This window comes from Rattus norvegicus, chromosome 17 (genome assembly GCF_036323735.1).
Source record: "Rattus norvegicus strain BN/NHsdMcwi chromosome 17, GRCr8, whole genome shotgun sequence".
NCBI lineage: Eukaryota > Metazoa > Chordata > Mammalia > Rodentia > Muridae > Rattus > Rattus norvegicus.
The window spans coordinates 62,510,917-62,538,159 of NC_086035.1; the positions used below are offsets into that span (position 1 = coordinate 62,510,917).

Here is a 27,243-nt window from a genome sequence, read left to right on the forward strand (position 1 = left end):
CATTTCATTAGATGCGGAGAAAGCATTTGACAAATTTCAAAACCTCTTCATGATAAAAGTCCTGGAAAGATCAGGAATACAAGGTCCACATCTAAACATAGTAAAAGCAATACACACCAAACCAGTAGATGACATCAAACTAAATGGAGAGAAACTAGAAGCAATCACACTAAAATTAGAGTTTAGAAAAAGACTTCCCAATCACTACTTCTTCAATATAATACGCAGAGTCCTTCTCAGACCAATCAGACAACCACAGGAGGTCAAAGGGATACAAATTGGAAAGGAAGAAAACAAATATCACTATTTGCAGATGATATGATGGTGTACTTTAGAAACCCCAAAAGTTCCACCACAGAACTACTTACACCAATAAACAACTTCAGCATTATCAAGTGTCAGGATTTAAAATGAACTTAAACAAACTGGTAGCCTACCTCTACTCAAAGGATAAACAGGCTGAGAAAAAATTAAGGAAATGACACCCTTCACAATAGGCCAAACAGTATAAAATAGATGGGTGTGACGTTAAACAGGCAAGTGAAAGATCTGTATGACAAGAACTTCAAGTCTCTGAAGAGAGAAATTGAGGAAGATCTTAGAAGATGGAAAGATCTTCCTTGCTCATGATTAGGCAGGATTAATACAGTAAAGATGGCCATTTTGCCAAAACAATCTGCAGATTAAATGCAATACCCATCAAACTCCAACTCGATTCTTCATAGAGATAGAAAGAGTAATTTGCAAATGCATATGTAATAACAAAAAACCCAGGATATCAAAAACTATACTCAACAACAAAAACTTCTGGGGGAATCACGATCCCCTACCGCATGCTGTATTACAGAGGAACAGTTACAAAATATGTATGGTATTTGTACAGAGACAGACCAGTAGATTAGTGGAACATAATTGAAGACCCAGAAATGAACCAACATAGCTATGATCACCTGATCTTTGACAAAGGACCCAAAACCATGCATTGGATCAATGAAAATATTTTTCAACAAAGGGTGCTGGTTCAACTGGTGTTCAGCATGTACAAGAATGCAAATCAATCCATTTTTATGACCATGTACAAAGCTTAAGTCCAGGTAAATAAAGATCCTCCACATCAAACAAGGTACCCTCAAACTAATGGAAGAAAAAGTGGGGAAGTGTCTTGAACACATGTGCACTGGGCAAAATTTCCTGAAAAAAAAATGGCTCATACTCTAAGATCAAGAATCAACGAAAAGGACCTCATAAAACTGCAAAGCTTTTGCAAAGCAAAAGACACTGTCATTAGGACAAAATGGCAAGCAACAGATTGGGAAAAGATGTTTACCAATGTTACATCTCATAGAGGGCTAATATCCAAAATATACAAAGATCTCCAGAAGTTGACAGCAGAGCACCCAATAACCATATTAAAAATGGAGTACAGAGATAAACAAAACATTCTCAGCTGATGAATCAAAAAGCACCTAAAGAAATGTTCAACTCCTTCCTCATCAGGGAAATGCAAATCAAATCAACGCTGAGATTCCACCTTAGACATGTCAGAATGGCTAAGTTCAAAAACTCCATTGACAGCAAATGTTGGCGAGGATGTGGAGAAATAGGAACACTCTCCCATTGTGGCTGAGACTGCAAACAGCTTCAACCACTCTGGAAATCAATCGGGAGTTTCCTCAGAAAATTAGATAGTCCACTACCTGAAGATCCAGCTACATATCTCTCTTGGGCATCTACACAAAAGATGCTCTAACATACAACAAAGAAACATGCTCCACGGTGTTCATAGCAGCCTTTTTTATAATAGCCAGAATCTGGAAAGAACCCAGATGCCTTTCAACAGAGGAATGGTTTCAAAAAATGCAGTACATCTACACAATGGAGTACTACTCAGCTATGAAAAACAATGACTTCATGAAATTTATAGGCAAATGGATGGAACTAGAAAATATCATCCTGAGTGAGTTTACAAAATCACAGAAAAACACATTTCTCTTGCACTCATTGATAAGTGGATATTAGCCAAAATGCTCGAATTACCCAAGATGCAATCCACAGGCCACAGGAAGCTGAAGAGAAGGATGACCAAAATGCAGATGCTCCCACTCCTTCTTAAAAGGGGGGAAATAATCCATGGGAAAGGATATGCAAGCAAAGTTTAGAGCAATGACTCAAAGAATGGCCCTTCAATCCTTGCCCTACATGTGGCCCAATTATGTACAGTAACCAAATCTACATAAGAATGATGAAGCTAGAAAATGCATGATGAAAGGGACTGAATATAGGTCTCTCCTGAGAGACACATCCAGAGCATGTCCAATGCAGAGGTCAATGCTAGCAGCAAACCACTGAACTGAGAATATGGATCCCTTGGGGGGAGTCAGAGGAAGTATTGAAAGAGTTGAAGAAGCTTGCAACCACATAACAACAACAATGCCAACCAACCAGAGGTTCCAGTGACTAAACCACTACACAGAGACTATACATGGACTGACCCAGGGCTCCAACTGCATACCTAGAAAGAATAGACTTCTTGGGGCACCAGGAAGTGGAAGCCCTTAGTCCTACCAAGGTTGGACCCCCCAGTGCAGTGGAGTATGGAGGGGTGACAATAAGGGGCTATATAGTGTTCACTACCCGGTGGGGGCGAGGGAGGGGAGGGAATGGGTGCTGATGGACAGGAAACTTGGAAGCAGATTAAGGTCTGAAATGTAAGTAAATGAATATATCTAATAAAAAATGAAAACAAAAATCTAATTAAAAAATTATCCCAATGGGTGAGTTTCACAAATAGATAACATCACTTTTTAAGTTGTTAGAGGTTCAAGAAAATATGTATACGTAAGTATATTTCAGACAGACAAGATAGCTTCATGGGTATAGGTGGTTGACACCAAGCCTCTCTGTTGATCAGAGTTCATTCCCAGGAACACACACAGTGTGAGGAAAGAACCAAGTTCCACAAGTTGTTGTCTCTCTTCCGTACTCACTAGGGCAGTCATGTGACAATACACACAAATGATTAGCTAAATCTAATTTGTAAAATGTATCATTTTGAAATTGTGAAATTTATTCATTGTTTCATTTGTGTTCACTGCAGTTTTGCACATATGTTTGCAGAGTGAATATGCCTGCTGTTGCTCTTGAGATATTTCTCATGGTGATTGAAAAAGAAAAATGGTATTCTGAATACAACTCACTTACCCAACTTGTACCACCCAAGGTCATCTCAGGCTGTTCTAATTCTTCTGTTTCACATTTTGTTGTACCTTTTAGCTGCACAAAGTCATGTTTCGAACTGAAAACCATATTTTAAAATAATTAGGCTCACAGATAAATTCTAAAATTATTCAAGTGAATGGCTTGTTATCCATCATTTTTCTGGCTGTGCAATATTATCCACACAGCAAGTTTTGAGATAAAGTTAAAGAAAGTATGCATTTCTATGTCTGTGCATGTGGTCCTTGAACATATAAAGCACATATACTACTGAACCCCAACCCAGCATGCAGGTCCATAATTCAAACAACTTCAGGCAGGAACTTCTCCATGGCACCAGAAAGGACTCTTATCAGAAATATTACGACTTCATCTTATATTGCTCATTTCCTTTATGGGCTCTCAATTGCCTTGCCATATTGCTTTCCACTGTACCTCTCTAGCTGCTCCAGTATCTCCTCTTCTCTACTTGCAGCATCTTTTCGTGACTGGGAGCTAAACATCTGGGCATAAATGGAAGATAAATGTTAGTCATAGTCCAAAAATGCTGTGCAATCATGCAGTTCTGCAGTCCTGCACTATGCTCAATTCTCTCAGGAAATATGAAAGTTTCTTCCCTTCCATGTATTTACTGTGACTCTGTGGAAACTGTAGTCAACAGCTGTTACAATAGGACTCTCATAGCCATAGAGCCTAAAATGAGGATAGCTGGCAATTCTAATATCAAAATAAATTGTGCTTCTTAACAATTAAATTTTATCTGTTACTGAAATTGCAATAATGGGCCAAATGGGGAGAAAGGCTGAACTACATAAGGTGACAATTTATAAAATTAAATCTCAGGAAACACTTCACTGAATATGAAATGAATATTATTTATATTAGTATATGTTACACATTAGGATGTCTCCAAGAATAAATTACTACCGTGTTCTTTAGTAAATTATGACCCGTAGCATATTTTACTAAATGCTATTTGAAGAAAAATAACATCAAGATAGGTAAGTAATTTGTGTCATGATATGTGTATCTACGTGTGGAGAAAATCATCTCTTATATGCAAAAAAGCAAGGTAAAATAAGTGCTATATTGTTTTGGGGAGAGGAGGGCTGTTTGTTTTTTGTTTATCTGTTTGTTTGTTTGTTTTTTGGTTTGTTTGAGACAAGATGTTTTGGTGAATCCCTGGCTGACTGGAACTATGTCTATACACGAAGCTTTCAACAAATTCAGAGATCTGTCAGTCTTCAACGCCTTTGTAATGAGTCAAATGTGTTGTGTCAGCACATCTGCTCAAAAGCTAAGCTGTTTTACAGAGAAAAAGATTGAGAAACAACACGTTAAGTCATAAGATTGAGAGAAATATTCAGTTGTAGAACCATTAATGCACAATTTTTGAAAAATGTAGCCAAATTAGTAAATGATGCATTAAGCTGTGTTTTTTTTTTTGCTCCCCCACATGTACCAGATAGGAGTAAATTTACTTCACACGTTGTTATTCATGTACCTTTTTAGAAAACATGCTTTTTTCCATCAATGGCTTTTCCTTGTTATTGAATACTGTACTCATAGGATTTTTCTTAACGTTCTGAGTGTAATGAGTCTGATGATCTGACTAATCCATGAGACTTTACTGGTTCACACGACCAGGGGTAGCTGTTAATCTACGAAGTCAGGACTGCTTCCTCAAGCTCAAAGAACAATCAGGAAAACTGGGGTTAAGGACGATTTGCTGCATGCAGGAAACACACCTCAGTGACAAAGACAGACACTACTTCAGAATAAACGGATATAAAACAATATTCCAAGCAAATGGCCTGAAGAAACAAACTGGAGTAGCCAACCTAACATCAAACAAAAGTGACTTTCAACCAAAACTCAATAAAGAAGATCAAGAAGGACACTTCATATTCATCACAGGAAAAAGCCACCAAGATGAACTCTCAATCCTAAATATCAATGCTCCAATTGCTAGGGCACTTACATTCACCAAAGAAATCTTACTAAAGCTCAAAGCACACATTGCACATCACATGAAAATAGTAGGAGAATTTAACACCCGCTCTCATCACTAGACAGATCATGGAAACAGAAATTATACAGAGACATGGAGAAACTAAAAGAAGTTATAAACCAAATGCATTTAACAGATATTTATAGAACATTCCAACCTAAAACAAAAGGATAGACCTTCTTCTCAGCACCTACTGGAACCTACTCCAACATTAACCATATACTCTGCCACAAAACAGGCCTCAACAGTTACAAAAAGATAGAAATAATCCCATGCATCCTAAAAGAACAGCATGCACTAATACTGGTCTGCATAACCACAATAATGACAGAAAGCCCACATATGCATGGAGGGTTAGCACTGCTCTCCTCAATCATAACTTGGTCAAGGAAAACATAAAGAAAAATTAAAGACTTCTTAGAACTTAATGGAGATACATCATTCCCAAACTTATGGAACACAAAGAAAGCGCTACTAAGAAGAAAACTCATGGCTCTGAGAGCCTGCAAAAAGAAACAGGAGAGAGCAGATGTCAGAACCTTGACAGCATACCTAAAGCTCTAGAACAAAAAGAAATAAATAAACCCAAGAGGAGAAGGCAGGAAATAATCAAACTCAGACTGAAATCAACAAAGTAGAAATGAAAAAGACTATATAAGGAATCAACAAACCCAGGAGCTGTTTTTTTTGAGAAAATCAACAAGAGAGATAAAGCATTGGCCAGACTAAACTGAGGTCACAGAGGGTGTACCGAAATTAACAAAATCAGAAATGAAAAGGGAGAGATAACAACAGAATCTGAAGAAATTTTAAAAAATCATCAGATCCTACTACAAAACTCTGTACTCATCAAAATTGGAAAATCTGGAGAAAATGGACAATTTTCTACACAGATACCAGGTACGAAAGTTAAAGAAGAAACAAATAAACCATCTACACTACCCCGTAAATCCTAAAGAAATAGAAGCAGTTATTAAAGGTCTCCCAAACCAAAAGAGCCCAGGTTCAGGTGGGATCAGTGCAGAATGCTATCAGATCTTCATGGAAGACCTCATACCAATACTGTCCAAACTATTCCACAAAAGAGAAACAGATTGAGCACTAACAAATTCCTTCTTTGAAGCCACAAGTACTCTTATGCCAAAACCACACAATGACCCAACAAAGAAAGAGAACTTTGAACCAATTTCCCTTAGGAATATTGACACAAAAATATTCAACAAAATTCTTGGAAACCAAAAACAAGAACACATCAAAACAATCATTCATCATGTTCAAGTAGGCTTCTTCCCAGGGATGCAGGGACAGTTTAATATACGAAAATCTATCAATGTAATCTGCTATATAAACAAAGTCAAATATAAGAACCACAAGGTCATTTCATTAGATGCTGAGAAAGCATTTGACAAAATTCAAAACCTCTTCATGATAAAAGTCCTAGAAAGATCTGGAATATAAGGTCAATATCTAAACATAGTAAAAGCAATACACAGCAAACCAGTACATGACATCAACTAAAAGGAGAGAATGTAGAAGCAATCCGACTAAAATTAGGGACTAGAAAAGTACTTCCCACTCACTTCTTCTTCAATATAGTACTCGAAGTCCTAGCCAGAGCAATCTGACAGCCAACGGAGGACCAAGGGATACAAATCGGAAAGGAAGAAAACAAAATATCACTATTTGCAGAAGATATGATGGTGTACTGCATCAACTGCCAAAAGTTCTACCAGAGAACTACTTAACCCAATAAACAACTTCAGCATTATCAAGTGTTGGGATTTAAAATTAACTTAAACAAATCGGTAGCCTTCCTCTATTCAAAGGATAAACAGGCTGAGAAAGAAATTAAGGAAATAACACCATTCACAATAGTCGAAAATAGTATAAAATAGATTGCTGTGACTTTAAACAGGCAAGTGAAAGATCTCTATAACAAGAACTTCAAGTCATGGAAGAGAGAAATTGAGCAAGATCTTAGAAGATGGAAAGATCTTCCATGCTCATGAATAGGCAGGATTAATATAGTAGAGATGGCCATTTTGCCAAAAGCAATCTATAGATTAAATGCAATACCCATCAAAACTCCAACTCAATTCTTCATAGAGATAGAAAGAGCAATTTGCAAATTCATTTGGAATAACAAAAAACCCAGGATAGCAAAAATTATACTCAACAATAAAAGAACTTCTGGGGGAATCACGATCCCCTACCTCATGCAGTATTACAGAGGAACAGTTCTAAAATGTGAATGGTATTGGTACAGAGAGAGGCAGGTAGATCAGTGGAACAGAATTGAAGACCCAGAAATGAACCCACATGGCTATGATCACCTGATCTTTGACAAAGGAGATAAAACCATGCAATGGAAAAATGATAAGGTTTTCAACAAAGGGTGCTGGTTCAACTGGTGGTCAGCATGTAAAAGAATGCAAATCAATCCATTTTTATCACCATGTACAAAGCTTAAGTCCAAGTAAAAAAGGACCTCCGCATCAAACTAGATACCCTCAAAGTAATAGAAGAAAAAGTGGGGAAGAGTCTTGAACACATGGGCACTGGGGAAATTTTCCTAAACAAAACAGCAATGGCTCGTGCTCTATCAAGAATCAACAAAAGGGACCTCATAAAACTGCAAAGCTTTTGGAAAGCAAAAGGCACTGTCATTGGGACAAAATGGCAAACAAGAGATTGGAAAAATGTCTTTACCAATCTTACATCTGATAGAAGGCTAATACCCAAAACATGCAAAGAACCCAGGAATTTAGACTGCAGAGAGCCAAATAACCATATTAAAAATGGAGTACAGAGATAAAGAAAACATTCAAGCTGAGGAATATCGAATGGCCAAAAATCACCTAAAGAAATGTTCAACTTCCTTCCTCATTTGGGAAATGCAAATCAAATCAACTCTTATATTCCACCTCAGACAAGTCAAAATGGCTAAGATCAAACACTCAGGTGACAGCAGATGCTTGTGAGGATGTGTAGAAAGATAAACACTCCTCCAATGATGGTGAGACCACAAACTGGTTCAACCACTCTGGAAATCAGTCTGGAGGTTCCTTAGAAAATTTGATATTTCACTACCTGAGGACATGGCTATATATCACTCTTGGGCATCTACACAAAAGATGCTCTAACATACAACAAAGACACAGGTTCCACTGTGTTCATAGCAGCCTTATTTATAATAGACAGAAGGTGGAAAGAACCCAGATGCCCTTCAACAGAGGAATGGATTCAAAAAAATGTGGTACATCTACACAATGGAGTACTACTCAGCTACGAAAAACAATAACTTCATGAAATTCATAGGCAAATGGAACTAGAAAATATCATCCTGAGTGAGTTTACACAATCACAGAAAAACACACTTCTCTTGCACTCATTGATAAGTGGATATTAGCCAAGAACCACAAATTACCCAAGATGCAATCCACAGGCCACTGGAGGCTCATGAAGAAGGATGACCAAAATGCAGATGCTCACGCTCCTCTTAATAGGGGGCAATAATCCATAAGAAGGGATATGCAAGCAAAGTTTAGAACAGTGACTCAAAGAACAGCCCTTCATAGCCTGCACCACATGTGGCCCAATTATATACAGCCACCCAAACTACATAAGAATCATGAAGCTAGAAAATGCATGCTGAAAGGAACCGAACATAGGTCTCTCCTGAGCGACACATCCACACCATGTCCAATACAGAGGTCAATGCTAGCAGCAAACCACTGAACTGAGAATATGGCAACCTTTGGAGGAGTCAGAGGAAGTATTGAAAGAGTTGAAGAAGCTTGCAACCACATAAATATAATACTGCCAACCAACCAGAGCTTCCAGTAACTAAACAACTACACCAAGACTATACACAGACTGACCCAGGGCTCCAACTGCATATCTAACAAGGAATTGACTTGTTGGGGCACAAGGGGAAGTGGAAGCCCTTGGTACTGCCAAGGTTGCACTCCCAGTGCAGCAGAGTGTGGAGGGGTGGCAATAAGGGGCGTCTGAACTGTTCACTACACTATGGGGGCGACGGAGGGGAGGGAATGGTTGCTTATGGACAGGAAACTGGGAAGCAGAATAAGTTCTGAAATGTAAATAAAGAAATATATCTAATAAAAAATGAAAACAAAAAAATTAATTAAAAAATTATCGCTATGGGTGAGTTTCACAGATAGAGACATCGGTTTTAAAGTTATTAGCGGTTCAACAAAATATATGTACACGTATGTATATGTCAGACAGACAAGGGAGCTTCATGGGCATAGGTGGTTGACACCAAGCCTCCCTGTTGATCAGAGTTCATTCCCAGGAACACACACAGTGTGAGGAAAGAACCAAGTTCCACAACTTGTTCTCTCTTCCGTACTCACTAGGGCAGTCACATGACAGTACACACAAATGATTACCTAAATCTAATTTGAAAAATGTATCATTTCAAAATTGTGAAATATATTCATTGTTTCATTTGTGTTCACTGGAGTTCTGCACATATGTTTGCAGACTGAATATGCCTGCTGTTGCTCTTGAGATATTTCTCATGGTGCCTGAAATACTACTATACAGCCCTACTTGAAAAAGAAAAATGGTATTCTGAATACAATTCACTTACCCAACTTTTACCACCCGAGTTCATGTGAGGATGTTCTAATTCTTCTGTTCGACGTCCTGTTTTAACTTTTGGTTGCAGAAAGTCATATTTCGAACTGAAAACCATATTGTAAAATAATTAGGATCACAGATAAATTAAACACAACAAAGAGCTCCTGAAACATTTAGATACTTATTTAAAATTATTCAAGTGAATGGCTTGGTAACCATCATTTTTCTGGCTGTGCAATGTTGTCCACACAGCAACTTTTGAGATAAGGTTAAAAGTATGCATTTCTATGTCTGTGCATGTGGTAAATGAACATATGAAGCATGCATACTGCTGAACCCCAACCCAGCATGCAGGTCCATAATTCAAACAACTTCAGCAGGAACTTCTCAATGGCACCAGAAAGGACTCTTATCAGAAATGCTATGACTTCATCTTGTACTGCTTATTTCCTTTATGGGCTCTCAATTTCCTGGCCATATTGCTTTCCATTGTACCTCTCTAGCTGCTCCAGCATGTCCTCTTCACTACTTGCAGTATCTTTTCGTGACTGGGATCTAAACTCCTGGGCCTAAATGGAAGATAAATATGTTAGTCATAGTCTAAAACATGCTGTGCAATCCTGCAGTTCTGCGGTCCTGCACTATGCTCGATTCCCTCAGGAAATGTGAAATTTTCTTCCCTTCTCTGTATTTACTGTGACTCTATGGAAACTATAGTCAACAGCTTTTACAATAGAACCCTCATGCCATAAAGCCTAAAATGAGGATGGCTGCTAATTGTAATATCAAAACAAATTGTGCCTTTTAACAATTAAATTTTATCTATTACTGAAATTGCAATAATGGGCCAAATGGGGAGAAATGCTAAACTACATAAGGTAATAATTTATACAAACATATCTTAGGAAACACTTCACTGAATATGAAGTGAATATTACTTATACTAGTATACCTTACATATTAGGATGTCTCCAAAAATAAATTACGACTGGGTTCCTTAGTACATTATGACCCCTAAGCATGTTTTACTAAATGCTATTTGAAGATAAATAACATCAAGATAGGTAAGCAATTTGTCTCACCACATGTGTATCTACGTGTGGAGAATATCTTCTCTTATATGCAAAACACCAAGGGAAAATAAGTGCTACATTGTTTGGGGGAGAGGAGGGCCATTTGTTTTTGTTTATTTATCTGTTTATTTGTTTGTTCGTTTGTTTGTTTGTTTTTTGGTTTGCTTGAGACGAGATTTTTTTTGGTGAATCCCTGGATGACTGGAACTATTTCTGTAGAGGAAGCATGCCCCATATTCAGAGATCTGTCAGTCTTCAATGCCTGTGTAATGAGTCAAAAGTGCTGAGTCAGGACATCTGCTAAATAGCTAAGCTGTTTTACAGAGAAAAGCATTGAGAAACAACAGGATAAGTCATAAGATTGAGAGAAATATCCAGATGTAGAACCACTGATGCACAATTTCTGAAAAATAAGGTCAAATTAGTACATGCTGCATTAAACTGTGTTTTTGTCCTCCTCCTCCTCATGTAGCAGATAGGAGTAAGTTTACTTCACATGTTGTTATTCATGTACCTTTTTAGAAAACATGCTATCTGTGGCTTTTCCTTGTTATTGAATACTGTACTCATAGGATTTTTCTTAACGTTCAGAGTATAAATAATCTGATGATCTGACTAATCCATAAGACTATACTGGTTCACACGACCAGGGGTAGCTGTTAATCTAGGAAGTCAGGACTGCTCCCTCAAGCTCAGAGAACAAACAGGAAAACTGGGGTTAAGGAATTTTGCTGCATGCAGGAAACACACCTCAGTGACAAAGAAGGACACTACCTCAGAATAAATCGCTGGAAAACAACTTTCCAATCAAATGGCCTAAATAAACAAACTGGAGTAGCCATCCTATCATCAAACAAAATTGACTTTCTTTTTTTTTTCTTGTGCTAGTTTTTTTTTTGTTTTTGTTTTTTTTCTCTTGTGTGTTACATTATTTATTTTTTTAATCTTTTTTTTAAATTAACTTGAGTATTTCTTATTTACATTTCTAGTGTTATTCCCTTTCCTGGTTTCCAGGCAAACATCCCCTTCCCCCTCCCCTTCTTTATGGTTATTCCCCTCCCCATCCACCCCCTCTTGCCGCCCTCCCCCCAACAATCTAGTTCACTGGGGGTTCAATCTTAGCAGGACCCAGGGCTTCTCCTTCCACTGGTGCTCTTACTGGGATATTCATTGCTACTTATGAGGTCAGAGTCCAGGGTCAGTCCATGTATAGCCTTTAGGTAGTGGCTTAGTCCCTGGAAGCTCTGGTTGCTTGGCATTGTTGTACATATGGGGTCTCGAGCCCCTTCAAGCTCTTCCAGTTCTTTCTCTGATTCCTTCAACGGGGGTCCTATTCTCAAATCAGTGGTTTGCTGCTGGCATTCGCCTCTGTGTTTGCTGTATTCTGGCTGTGTCTCTCGGGAGAGATCTACATCTGGCTCCTGTCGGCCTGCACTTCTTTGCTTCATCCATCTTGTCTAATTGGATGGCTGTATATGCATGGGCCAATGTGGGGCAGGCTCTGAATGGGTGTTCATTCTGTGTCTGTTTTAATCTTTGCCTCTCTATTCCCTGCCAAGGGTATTCTTGTTCCCCTTTTAAAGAAGGAGTGAAGCATTCACATTTTGATCATCCGTCTTGAGTTTCATTTGTTCTAGGCATCTAGGGTAATTCAAGCATTTGGGCTAATAGCCACTTATCAATGAGTGCATACCATGTGTGTTTTTCTGTGATTGGGTAACCTCACTCAGGATGATATTTTCCAGTTCTGATCATTTGCCTATGAATTTCATAAGGTCATTGTTTTTGATAGCTGAGTAATATTCCATTGTGTAGATGTACCACATTTTCTGTATCCATTCCTCTGTTGAAAGGCATCTGGGTTCTTTCCAGCTTCTGGCTATTATAAATAAGGCTGTGATGAACATAGTAGAGCACGTGTCTTTTTTATATGTTGGGGCATCTTTTGGGTATATGCCCAAGAGAGGTATAGCTGGATCCTCAGGCAGTTCAATGTCCAATTTTCTGAGGAACCTCCAGACTGATTTCCAGAATGGTTGTACCAGTCTGCAATCCCACCAACAATGGAGGAGTGTTCCTCTTTCTCCGCATCCTTGCCAGCATCTGCCGTCACCTGAGTTTTTGATCTTAGCCATTCTCACTGGTTTGAGGTGAAATCTCAGGGTTGTTTTGATTTGCACAAAATTGACTTTCAACCAAAAGCCATTAAAAAAGATCGGGAAGGGCACTTCATATTCATCAAAGGAAAAATACACCAAGATGGACTCTCAATCCTAATTTTCATTCCTCCAAATGCAAGGGCATGTACATTCTTAAAAGAAACCTTACTAAAGCTCAAAGCACACACTGCACATCACATGAAAATAGTAGGAGATTTTAACACTCCACTCTCATCACTAGACAGATCATGGAAACAGAAATTATACAGAGACATAGAGAAACTAAAAGAAGTTATAAACCAAATGTATTTAACAGATATTTATAGAACATTCCAACCTAAAACAAAAGGATAGACCTTCTTCTCAGCACCTACTGGAACCTACTCCAACATTAACCTTATACTCTGCCACAAAACAGGCCTCAACAGTTACAAAAAGATAGAAATAATCCCATGCATCCTAAAAGAACAGCATGCACTAATACTGGTCTGCATAACCACAATAATGACAGAAAGCCCACATATGCATGGAGGGTTAGCACTGCTCTCCTCAATCACAACTTGGTCAAGGAAAACATAAAGAAAAATTAAAGACTTCTTAGAACTTAATGAACATACAACATTCCCAAACTTATGGAACACAAAGAAAGCGCTACTAAGAAGAAAACTCATGGCTCTGAGAGCCTGCAAAAAGAAACAGGAGAGAGCAGATGTCAGAACCTTGACAGCATACCTAAAGCTCTAGAACAAAAAGAAATAAATAAACCCAAGAGGAGAAGGCAGGAAATAATCAAACTCAGAGCTGAAATCAACAAAGTAGAAATGAAAAAGACTATATAAGGAATCAACAAACCCAGGAGCTGGTTTTTTGAGAAAATCAACAAGAGAGATAAAGCATTGGCCAGACTAAACTGAGGTCACAGAGGGTGTACCGAAATTAACAAAATCAGAAATGAAAAGGGAGAGATAACAACAGAATCTGAAGAAATTTTAAAAAATCATCAGATCGTACTACAAAACTCTGTACTCATCAAAATTGGAAAATCTGGAGGAAATGGACAATTTTCTACACAGATACCAGGTACCAAAGTTAAAGAAGAAACAAATAAACCATCTACACTACCCCGTAAAACCTAAAGAAATAGAAACAGTTATTAAAGGTCTCCCAAACCAAAAGAGCCCAGGTTCAGGTGGGATCAGTGCAGAATGCTATCAGATCTTCATGGAAGACCTCATACCAATACTGTCCAAACTATTCCACAAAAGAGAAACAGATTGAGCACTAACAAATTCCTTCTTTGAAGCCACAAGTACTCTTATGCCAAAACCACACAATGACCCAACAAAGAAAGAGAACTTTGAACCAATTTCCCTTAGGAATATTGACACAAAAATATTCAACAAAATTCTTGGAAACCAAAAACAAGAACACATCAAAACAATCATTCATCATGTTCAAGTAGGCTTCTTCCCAGGGATGCAGGGACAGTTTAATATATGAAAATCTATCAATGTAATCTGCTATATAAACAAAGTCAAATATAAGAACCACAAGGTCATTTCATTAGGTGCTGAGAAAGCATTTGACAAAATTCAAAACCTCTTCATGATAAAAGTCCTAGAAAGATCAGGAATACAAGGTCAATATCTAAACATAGTAAAAGCAATACACAGCAAACCAGTACATGACATCAAACTAAAAGGAGAGAATGTAGAAGCAATCCGACTAAAATTAGGGACTAGAAAAGTACTTCCCACTCACTTCTTCTTCAATATAGTACTCCAAGTCCTAGCCAGAGCAATCTGACAGCCAACGGAGGACCAAGGGATACAAATCGGAAAGGAAGAAAACAAAATATCACTATTTGCAGAAGATATGATGGTGTACTGCATCAACTGCCAAAAGTTCTACCAGAGAACTACTTAACCCAATAAACAACTTCAGCATTATCAAGTGTTGGGATTTAAAATTAACTTAAACAAATCGGTAGCCTTCCTCTATTCAAAGGATAAACAGGCTGAGAAAGAAATTAAGGAAATAACACCATTCACAATAGTCGAAAATAGTATAAAATAGATTGCTGTGACTTTAAACAGGCAAGTGAAAGATCTCTATAACAAGAACTTCAAGTCATGGAAGAGAGAAATTGAGCAAGATCTTAGAAGATGGAAAGATCTTCCATGCTCATGAATAGGCAGGATTAATATAGTAGAGATGGCCATTTTGCCAAAAGCAATCTATAGATTAAATGCAATACCCATCAAAACTCCAACTCGATTCTTCTTAGAGATAGAAAGAGCAATTTGCAAATTCATTTGGAATAACAAAAAACCCAGGATAGCAAAAATTATACTCAACAATAAAAGAACTTCTGGGGGAATCACGATCCCCTACCTCATGCAGTATTACAGAGGAACAGTTCTAAAATGTGAATGGTATTGGTACAGAGAGAGGCAGGTAGATCAGTGGAACAGAATTGAAGACCCGGAAATGAACCCACATGGCTATGATCACCTGATCTTTGACAAAGGAGATAAAACCATGCAATGGAAAAATGATAAGGTTTTCAACAAAGGGTGCTGGTTCAACTGGTGGTCAGCATGTAAAAGAATGCAAATCAATCCATTTTTATCACCATGTACAAAGCTTAAGTCCAAGTAAAAAAGGACCTCCGCATCAAACTAGATACCCTCAAAGTAATAGAAGAAAAAGTGGGGAAGAGTCTTGAACACATGGGCATTGGGGAAATTTTCCTAAACAAAACAGCAATGGCTCGTGCTCTATCAAGAATCAACAAAAGGGACCTCATAAAACTGCAAAGCTTTTGGAAAGCAAAAGGCACTGTCATTGGGACAAAATGGCAAACAAGAGATTGGAAAAATGTCTTTACCAATCTTACATCTGATAGAAGGCTAATACCCAAAACATGCAAAGAACCCAGGAATTTAGACTGCAGAGAGCCAAATAACCATATTAAAAATGGAGTACAGAGATAAAGAAAACATTCAAGCTGAGGAATATCGAATGGCCAAAAATCACCTAAAGAAATGTTCAACTTCCTTCCTCATTTGGGAAATGCAAATCAAATCAACTCTTATATTCCACCTCAGACAAGTCAAAATGGCTAAGATCAAACACTCAGGTGACAGCAGATGCTTGTGAGGATGTGTAGAAAGATAAACACTCCTCCAATGATGGTGAGACCACAAACTGGTTCAACCACTCTGGAAATCAGTCTGGAGGTTCCTTAGAAAATTTGATATTTCACTACCTGAGGACATGGCTATATATCACTCTTGGGCATCTACACAAAAGATGCTCTAACATACAACAAAGACACAGGTTCCACTGTGTTCATAGCAGCCTTATTTATAATAGACAGAAGGTGGAAAGAACCCAGATGCCCTTCAACAGAGGAATGGATTCAAAAAAATGTGGTACATCTACACAATGGAGTACTACTCAGCTACGAAAAACAATAACTTCATGAAATTCATAGGCAAATGGAACTAGAAAATATCATCCTGAGTGAGTTTACACAATCACAGAAAAACACACTTCTCTTGCACTCATTGATAAGTGGATATTAGCCAAGAACCACAAATTACCCAAGATGCAATCCACAGGCCACTGGAGGCTCATGAAGAAGGATGACCAAAATGCAGATGCTCACGCTCCTCTTAATAGGGGGCAATAATCCATAAGAAGGGATATGCAAGCAAAGTTTAGAACAGTGACTCAAAGAACAGCCCTTCATAGCCTGCACCACATGTGGCCCAATTATATACAGCCACCCAAACTACATAAGAATCATGAAGCTAGAAAATGCATGCTGAAAGGAACCGAACATAGGTCTCTCCTGAGCGACACATCCACACCATGTCCAATACAGAGGTCAATGCTAGCAGCAAACCACTGAACTGAGAATATGGCAACCTTTGGAGGAGTCAGAGGAAGTATTGAAAGAGTTGAAGAAGCTTGCAACCACATAAATATAATACTGCCAACCAACCAGAGCTTCCAGTAACTAAACAACTACACCAAGACTATACACAGACTGACCCAGGGCTCCAACTGCATATCTAACAAGGAATTGACTTGTTGGGGCACAAGGGGAAGTGGAAGCCCTTGGTACTGCCAAGGTTGCACTCCCAGTGCAGCAGAGTGTGGAGGGGTGGCAATAAGGGGCGTCTGAACTGTTCACTACACTATGGGGGCGACGGAGGGGAGGGAATGGTTGCTTATGGACAGGAAACTGGGAAGCAGAATAAGTTCTGAAATGTAAATAAAGAAATATATCTAATAAAAAATGAAAACAAAAAAATTAATTAAAAAATTATCGCTATGGGTGAGTTTCACAGATAGAGACATCGGTTTTAAAGTTATTAGCGGTTCAACAAAATATATGTACACGTATGTATATGTCAGACAGACAAGGGAGCTTCATGGGCATAGGTGGTTGACACCAAGCCTCCCTGTTGATCAGAGTTCATTCCCAGGAACACACACAGTGTGAGGAAAGAACCAAGTTCCACAACTTGTTCTCTCTTCCGTACTCACTAGGGCAGTCACATGACAGTACACACAAATGATTACCTAAATCTAATTTGAAAAATGTATCATTTCAAAATTGTGAAATATATTCATTGTTTCATTTGTGTTCACTGGAGTTCTGCACATATGTTTGCAGACTGAATATGCCTGCTGTTGCTCTTGAGATATTTCTCATGGTGCCTGAAATACTACTATACAGCCCTACTTGAAAAAGAAAAATGGTATTCTGAATACAATTCACTTACCCAACTTTTACCACCCGAGTTCATGTGAGGATGTTCTAATTCTTCTGTTCGACGTCCTGTTTTAACTTTTGGTTGCAGAAAGTCATATTTCGAACTGAAAACCATATTGTAAAATAATTAGGATCACAGATAAATTAAACACAACAAAGAGCTCCTGAAACATTTAGATACTTATTTAAAATTATTCAAGTGAATGGCTTGGTAACCATCATTTTTCTGGCTGTGCAATGTTGTCCACACAGCAACTTTTGAGATAAGGTTAAAAGTATGCATTTCTATGTCTGTGCATGTGGTAAATGAACATATGAAGCATGCATACTGCTGAACCCCAACCCAGCATGCAGGTCCATAATTCAAACAACTTCAGCAGGAACTTCTCAATGGCACCAGAAAGGACTCTTATCAGAAATGCTATGACTTCATCTTGTACTGCTTATTTCCTTTATGGGCTCTCAATTTCCTGGCCATATTGCTTTCCATTGTACCTCTCTAGCTGCTCCAGCATGTCCTCTTCACTACTTGCAGTATCTTTTCGTGACTGGGATCTAAACTCCTGGGCCTAAATGGAAGATAAATATGTTAGTCATAGTCTAAAACATGCTGTGCAATCCTGCAGTTCTGCGGTCCTGCACTATGCTCGATTCCCTCAGGAAATGTGAAATTTTCTTCCCTTCTCTGTATTTACTGTGACTCTATGGAAACTATAGTCAACAGCTTTTACAATAGAACCCTCATGCCATAAAGCCTAAAATGAGGATGGCTGCTAATTGTAATATCAAAACAAATTGTGCCTTTTAACAATTAAATTTTATCTATTACTGAAATTGCAATAATGGGCCAAATGGGGAGAAATGCTAAACTACATAAGGTAATAATTTATACAAACATATCTTAGGAAACACTTCACTGAATATGAAGTGAATATTACTTATACTAGTATACCTTACATATTAGGATGTCTCCAAAAATAAATTACGACTGGGTTCCTTAGTACATTATGACCCCTAAGCATGTTTTACTAAATGCTATTTGAAGATAAATAACATCAAGATAGGTAAGCAATTTGTCTCACCACATGTGTATCTACGTGTGGAGAATATCTTCTCTTATATGCAAAACACCAAGGGAAAATAAGTGCTACATTGTTTGGGGGAGAGGAGGGCCATTTGTTTTTGTTTATTTATCTGTTTATTTGTTTGTTCGTTTGTTTGTTTGTTTTTTGGTTTGCTTGAGACGAGATTTTTTTTTGGTGAATCCCTGGATGACTGGAACTATTTCTGTAGAGGAAGCATGCCCCATATTCAGAGATCTGTCAGTCTTCAATGCCTGTGTAATGAGTCAAAAGTGCTGAGTCAGGACATCTGCTAAATAGCTAAGCTGTTTTACAGAGAAAAGCATTGAGAAACAACAGGATAAGTCATAAGATTGAGAGAAATATCCAGATGTAGAACCACTGATGCACAATTTCTGAAAAATAAGGTCAAATTAGTACATGCTGCATTAAACTGTGTTTTTGTCCTCCTCCTCCTCATGTAGCAGATAGGAGTAAGTTTACTTCACATGTTGTTATTCATGTACCTTTTTAGAAAACATGCTATCTGTGGCTTTTCCTTGTTATTGAATACTGTACTCATAGGATTTTTCTTAACGTTCAGAGTATAAATAATCTGATGATCTGACTAATCCATAAGACTATACTGGTTCACACGACCAGGGGTAGCTGTTAATCTAGGAAGTCAGGACTGCTCCCTCAAGCTCAGAGAACAAACAGGAAAACTGGGGTTAAGGAATTTTGCTGCATGCAGGAAACACACCTCAGTGACAAAGAAGGACACTACCTCAGAATAAATCGCTGGAAAACAACTTTCCAATCAAATGGCCTAAATAAACAAACTGGAGTAGCCATCCTATCATCAAACAAAATTGACTTTCTTTTATTTTTTCTTGTGCTAGTTTGTTTTTGTTTTTGTTTTTTTTCTCTTGTGTGTTACATTATTTATTTTTTTAATCTTTTTTTTAAATTAACTTGAGTATTTCTTATATACATTATGAGTGTTATTCCCTTTCCCGGTTTCCAGGCAAACATCCCCTTCCCCCTCCCCTTCTTTATGGTTATTCCCCTCCCCATCCACCCCCTCTTGCCGCCCTCCCCCCAACAATCTAGTTCACTGGGGGTTCAGTCTTAGCAGGACCCAGGGCTTCCCCTTCCACTGGGCTCTTACTAGGATATTCATTGCTACCTATGAGGTCAGAGTCCAGGGTCAGTCCATGTATAGCCTTTAGGTAGTGGCTTAGTCCCTGGAAGCTCTGGTTGCTTGGCATTGTTGTACATATGGGGTCTCGAGCCCCTTCAAGCTCTTCCAGTTCTTTCTCTGATTCCTTTAACGGGGGTCCTATTCTCAAATCAGTGGTTTGCTGCTGGCATTCGCCTCTGTGTTTGCTGTATTCTGGCTGTGTCTCTCGGGAGAGATCTACATCTGGCTCCTGTCGGCCTGTACTTCTTTGCTTCATCCATCTTGTCTAATTGGATGGCTGTATATGCATGGGCCACATGTGGGGCAGGCTCTGAATGGGTGTTCCTTCTGTGTCTGTTTTAATCTTTGCCTCTCTATTCCCTGCCAAGGGTATTCTTGTTCCCCTTTTAAAGAAGGAGTGAAGCATTCACATTTTGATCATCCGTCTTGAGTTTCATTTGTTCTAGGCATCTAGGGTAATTCAAGCATTTGGGCTAATAGCCACTTATCAATGAGTGCATACCATGTGTGTTTTTCTGTGATTGGGTAACCTCACTCAGGATGATATTTTCCAGTTCTGATCATTTGCATATGAATTTCATAAGGTCATTGTTTTTGATAGCTGAGTAATATTCCATTGTGTAGATGTACCACATTTTCTGTATCCATTCCTCTGTTGAAAGGCATCTGGGTTCTTTCCAGCTTCTGGCTATTATAAATAAGGCTGTGATGAACATAGTAGAGCACGTGTCTTTTTTATATGTTGGGGCATCTTTTGGGTATATGCCCAAGAGAGGTATAGCTGGATCCTCAGGCAGTTCAATGTCCAATTTTCTGAGGAACCTCCAGACTGATTTCCAGAATGGTTGTACCAGTCTGCAATCCCACCAACAATGGAGGAGTGTTCCTCTTTCTCCGCATCCTTGCCAGCATCTGCCGTCACCTGAGTTTTTGATCTTAGCCATTCTCACTGGTTTGAGGTGAAATCTCAGGGTTGTTTTGATTTGCACAAAATTGACTTTCAACCAAAAGCCATTAAAAAAGATCGGGAAGGGCACTTCATATTCATCAAAGGAAAAATACACCAAGATGGACTCTCAATCCTAATTTTCATTCCTCCAAATGCAAGGGCATGTACATTCTTAAAAGAAACCTTACTAAAGCTCAAAGCACACACTGCACATCACATGAAAATAGTAGGAGATTTTAACACTCCACTCTCATCACTAGACAGATCATGGAAACAGAAATTATACAGAGACATAGAGAAACTAAAAGAAGTTATAAACCAAATGTATTTAACAGATATTTATAGAACATTCCAACCTAAAACAAAAGGATAGACCTTCTTCTCAGCACCTACTGGAACCTACTCCAACATTAACCTTATACTCTGCCACAAAACAGGCCTCAACAGTTACAAAAAGATAGAAATAATCCCATGCATCCTAAAAGAACAGCATGCACTAATACTGGTCTGCATAACCACAATAATGACAGAAAGCCCACATATGCATGGAGGGTTAGCACTGCTCTCCTCAATCACAACTTGGTCAAGGAAAACATAAAGAAAAATTAAAGACTTCTTAGAACTTAATGAACATACAACATTCCCAAACTTATGGAACACAAAGAAAGCGCTACTAAGAAGAAAACTCATGGCTCTGAGAGCCTGCAAAAAGAAACAGGAGAGAGCAGATGTCAGAACCTTGACAGCATACCTAAAGCTCTAGAACAAAAAGAAATAAATAAACCCAAGAGGAGAAGGCAGGAAATAATCAAACTCAGAGCTGAAATCAACAAAGTAGAAATGAAAAAGACTATATAAGGAATCAACAAACCCAGGAGCTGGTTTTTTGAGAAAATCAACAAGAGAGATAAAGCATTGGCCAGACTAAACTGAGGTCACAGAGGGTGTACCGAAATTAACAAAATCAGAAATGAAAAGGGAGAGATAACAACAGAATCTGAAGAAATTTTAAAAAATCATCAGATCGTACTACAAAACTCTGTACTCATCAAAATTGGAAAATCTGGAGGAAATGGACAATTTTCTACACAGATACCAGGTACCAAAGTTAAAGAAGAAACAAATAAACCATCTACACTACCCCGTAAAACCTAAAGAAATAGAAACAGTTATTAAAGGTCTCCCAAACCAAAAGAGCCCAGGTTCAGGTGGGATCAGTGCAGAATGCTATCAGATCTTCATGGAAGACCTCATACCAATACTGTCCAAACTATTCCACAAAAGAGAAACAGATTGAGCACTAACAAATTCCTTCTTTGAAGCCACAAGTACTCTTATGCCAAAACCACACAATGACCCAACAAAGAAAGAGAACTTTGAACCAATTTCCCTTAGGAATATTGACACAAAAATATTCAACAAAATTCTTGGAAACCAAAAACAAGAACACATCAAAACAATCATTCATCATGTTCAAGTAGGCTTCTTCCCAGGGATGCAGGGACAGTTTAATATATGAAAATCTATCAATGTAATCTGCTATATAAACAAAGTCAAATATAAGAACCACAAGGTCATTTCATTAGGTGCTGAGAAAGCATTTGACAAAATTCAAAACCTCTTCATGATAAAAGTCCTAGAAAGATCAGGAATACAAGGTCAATATCTAAACATAGTAAAAGCAATACACAGCAAACCAGTACATGACATCAAACTAAAAGGAGAGAATGTAGAAGCAATCCGACTAAAATTAGGGACTAGAAAAGTACTTCCCACTCACTTCTTCTTCAATATAGTACTCCAAGTCCTAGCCAGAGCAATCTGACAGCCAACGGAGGACCAAGGGATACAAATCGGAAAGGAAGAAAACAAAATATCACTATTTGCAGAAGATATGATGGTGTACTGCATCAACTGCCAAAAGTTCTACCAGAGAACTACTTAACCCAATAAACAACTTCAGCATTATCAAGTGTTGGGATTTAAAATTAACTTAAACAAATCGGTAGCCTTCCTCTATTCAAAGGATAAACAGGCTGAGAAAGAAATTAAGGAAATAACACCATTCACAATAGTCGAAAATAGTATAAAATAGATTGCTGTGACTTTAAACAGGCAAGTGAAAGATCTCTATAACAAGAACTTCAAGTCATGGAAGAGAGAAATTGAGCAAGATCTTAGAAGATGGAAAGATCTTCCATGCTCATGAATAGGCAGGATTAATATAGTAGAGATGGCCATTTTGCCAAAAGCAATCTATAGATTAAATGCAATACCCATCAAAACTCCAACTCGATTCTTCTTAGAGATAGAAAGAGCAATTTGCAAATTCATTTGGAATAACAAAAAACCCAGGATAGCAAAAATTATACTCAACAATAAAAGAACTTCTGGGGGAATCACGATCCCCTACCTCATGCAGTATTACAGAGGAACAGTTCTAAAATGTGAATGGTATTGGTACAGAGAGAGGCAGGTAGATCAGTGGAACAGAATTGAAGACCCGGAAATGAACCCACATGGCTATGATCACCTGATCTTTGACAAAGGAGATAAAACCATGCAATGGAAAAATGATAAGGTTTTCAACAAAGGGTGCTGGTTCAACTGGTGGTCAGCATGTAAAAGAATGCAAATCAATCCATTTTTATCACCATGTACAAAGCTTAAGTCCAAGTAAAAAAGGACCTCCGCATCAAACTAGATACCCTCAAAGTAATAGAAGAAAAAGTGGGGAAGAGTCTTGAACACATGGGCACTGGGGAAATTTTCCTAAACAAAACAGCAATGGCTCGTGCTCTATCAAGAATCAACAAAAGGGACCTCATAAAACTGCAAAGCTTTTGGAAAGCAAAAGGCACTGTCATTGGGACAAAATGGCAAACAAGAGATTGGAAAAATGTCTTTACCAATCTTACATCTGATAGAAGGCTAATACCCAAAACATGCAAAGAACCCAGGAATTTAGACTGCAGAGAGCCAAATAACCATATTAAAAATGGAGTACAGAGATAAAGAAAACATTCAAGCTGAGGAATATCGAATGGCCAAAAATCACCTAAAGAAATGTTCAACTTCCTTCCTCATTTGGGAAATGCAAATCAAATCAACTCTTATATTCCACCTCAGACAAGTCAAAATGGCTAAGATCAAACACTCAGGTGACAGCAGATGCTTGTGAGGATGTGTAGAAAGATAAACACTCCTCCAATGATGGTGAGACCACAAACTGGTTCAACCACTCTGGAAATCAGTCTGGAGGTTCCTTAGAAAATTTGATATTTCACTACCTGAGGACATGGCTATATATCACTCTTGGGCATCTACACAAAAGATGCTCTAACATACAACAAAGACACAGGTTCCACTGTGTTCATAGCAGCCTTATTTATAATAGACAGAAGGTGGAAAGAACCCAGATGCCCTTCAACAGAGGAATGGATTCAAAAAAATGTGGTACATCTACACAATGGAGTACTACTCAGCTACGAAAAACAATAACTTCATGAAATTCATAGGCAAATGGAACTAGAAAATATCATCCTGAGTGAGTTTACACAATCACAGAAAAACACACTTCTCTTGCACTCATTGATAAGTGGATATTAGCCAAGAACCACAAATTACCCAAGATGCAATCCACAGGCCACTGGAGGCTCATGAAGAAGGATGACCAAAATGCAGATGCTCACGCTCCTCTTAATAGGGGGCAATAATCCATAAGAAGGGATATGCAAGCAAAGTTTAGAACAGTGACTCAAAGAACAGCCCTTCATAGCCTGCACCACATGTGGCCCAATTATATACAGCCACCCAAACTACATAAGAATCATGAAGCTAGAAAATGCATGCTGAAAGGAACCAAACATAGGTCTCTCCTGAGCGACACATCCACACCATGTCCAATACAGAGGTCAATGCTAGCAGCAAACCACTGAACTGAGAATATGGCAACCTTTGGAGGAGTCAGAGGAAGTATTGAAAGAGTTGAAGAAGCTTGCAACCACATAAATATAATACTGCCAACCAACCAGAGCTTCCAGTAACTAAACAACTACACCAAGACTATACACAGACTGACCCAGGGCTCCAACTGCATATCTAACAAGGAATTGACTTGTTGGGGCACAAGGGGAAGTGGAAGCCCTTGGTAATGCCAAGGTTGCACTCCCAGTGCAGCAGAGTGTGGAGGGGTGGCAATAAGGGGCGTCTGAACTGTTCACTACACTATGGGGGTGACGGAGGGGAGGGAATGGTTGCTTATGGACAGGAAACTGGGAAGCAGAATAAGTTCTGAAATGTAAATAAAGAAATATATCTAATAAAAAATGAAAACAAAAAAATTAATTAAAAAATTATCGCTATGGGTGAGTTTCACAGATAGAGACATTGGTTTTAAAGTTATTAGCGGTTCAACAAAATATATGTACACGTATGTATATGTCAGACAGACAAGGGAGCTTCATGGGCATAGGTGGTTGACACCAAGCCTCCCTGTTGATCAGAGTTCATTCCCAGGAACACACACAGTGTGAGGAAAGAACCAAGTTCCACAACTTGTTCTCTCTTCCGTACTCACTAGGGCAGTCACATGACAGTACACACAAATGATTACCTAAATCTAATTTGAAAAATGTATCATTTCAAAATTGTGAAATATATTCATTGTTTCATTTGTGTTCACTGGAGTTCTGCACATATGTTTGCAGACTGAATATGCCTGCTGTTGCTCTTGAGATATTTCTCATGGTGCCTGAAATACTACTATACAGCCCTACTTGAAAAAGAAAAATGGTATTCTGAATACAATTCACTTACCCAACTTTTACCACCCGAGTTCATGTGAGGATGTTCTAATTCTTCTGTTCGACGTCCTGTTTTAACTTTTGGTTGCAGAAAGTCATATTTCGAACTGAAAACCATATTGTAAAATAATTAGGATCACAGATAAATTAAACACAACAAAGAGCTCCTGAAACATTTAGATACTTATTTAAAATTATTCAAGTGAATGGCTTGGTAACCATCATTTTTCTGGCTGTGCAATGTTGTCCACACAGCAACTTTTGAGATAAGGTTAAAAGTATGCATTTCTATGTCTGTGCATGTGGTAAATGAACATATGAAGCATGCATACTGCTGAACCCCAACCCAGCATGCAGGTCCATAATTCAAACAACTTCAGCAGGAACTTCTCAATGGCACCAGAAAGGACTCTTATCAGAAATGCTATGACTTCATCTTGTACTGCTTATTTCCTTTATGGGCTCTCAATTTCCTGGCCATATTGCTTTCCATTGTACCTCTCTAGCTGCTCCAGCATGTCCTCTTCACTACTTGCAGTATCTTTTCGTGACTGGGATCTAAACTCCTGGGCCTAAATGGAAGATAAATATGTTAGTCATAGTCTAAAACATGCTGTGCAATCCTGCAGTTCTGCGGTCCTGCACTATGCTCGATTCCCTCAGGAAATGTGAAATTTTCTTCCCTTCTCTGTATTTACTGTGACTCTATGGAAACTGTAGTCAACAGCTTTTACAATAGAACCCTCATGCCATAAAGCCTAAAATGAGGATGGCTGCTAATTGTAATATCAAAACAAATTGTGCCTTTTAACAATTAAATTTTATCTATTACTGAAATTGCAATAATGGGCCAAATGGGGAGAAATGCTAAACTACATAAGGTAATAATTTATACAAACATATCTTAGGAAACACTTCACTGAATATGAAGTGAATATTACTTATACTAGTATACCTTACATATTAGGATGTCTCCAAAAATAAATTACGACTGGGTTCCTTAGTACATTATGACCCCTAAGCATGTTTTACTAAATGCTATTTGAAGATAAATAACATCAAGATAGGTAAGCAATTTGTCTCACCACATGTGTATCTACGTGTGGAGAATATCTTCTCTTATATGCAAAACACCAAGGGAAAATAAGTGCTACATTGTTTGGGGGAGAGGAGGGCCATTTGTTTTTGTTTATTTATCTGTTTATTTGTTTGTTCGTTTGTTTGTTTGTTTTTTGGTTTGCTTGAGACGAGATTTTTTTGGTGAATCCCTGGATGACTGGAACTATTTCTGTAGAGGAAGCATGCCCCATATTCAGAGATCTGTCAGTCTTCAATGCCTGTGTAATGAGTCAAAAGTGCTGAGTCAGG

General features: G+C 38.3%; 1 protein-coding gene across 17 annotated transcripts in view; it reads right to left on the reverse strand.

The window, feature by feature from the left end:
- LOC103690071 (interaptin-like) overlaps nt 1–27,243 on the reverse strand; it is a 280,846-nt gene that overhangs the window by 199,061 nt on the left and 54,542 nt on the right. For 14 of the 17 annotated variants that reach the window (XM_063277012.1, XM_063277016.1, XM_063277015.1 and 11 more), the window contains 8 exons: nt 26,374–26,447; nt 25,889–25,982; nt 18,352–18,425; nt 17,867–17,960; nt 10,331–10,404; nt 9,846–9,939; nt 3,652–3,719; nt 3,202–3,295 (listed from right to left, as the gene is read on the reverse strand). The exons of 2 other annotated variants lie outside the window; for them this stretch is intronic. In XM_063277012.1, the coding sequence (XP_063133082.1) occupies nt 3,202–3,295; nt 3,652–3,719; nt 9,846–9,939; nt 10,331–10,404; nt 17,867–17,960; nt 18,352–18,425; nt 25,889–25,982; nt 26,374–26,447 (666 nt within the window). Of the gene's footprint in view, nt 1–3,201; nt 3,296–3,651; nt 3,720–9,845; nt 9,940–10,330; nt 10,405–17,866; nt 17,961–18,351; nt 18,426–25,888; nt 25,983–26,373; nt 26,448–27,243 lie in introns of those variants that run through there. One more of the 17 variants, XM_063277024.1, reaches the window with a different exon arrangement.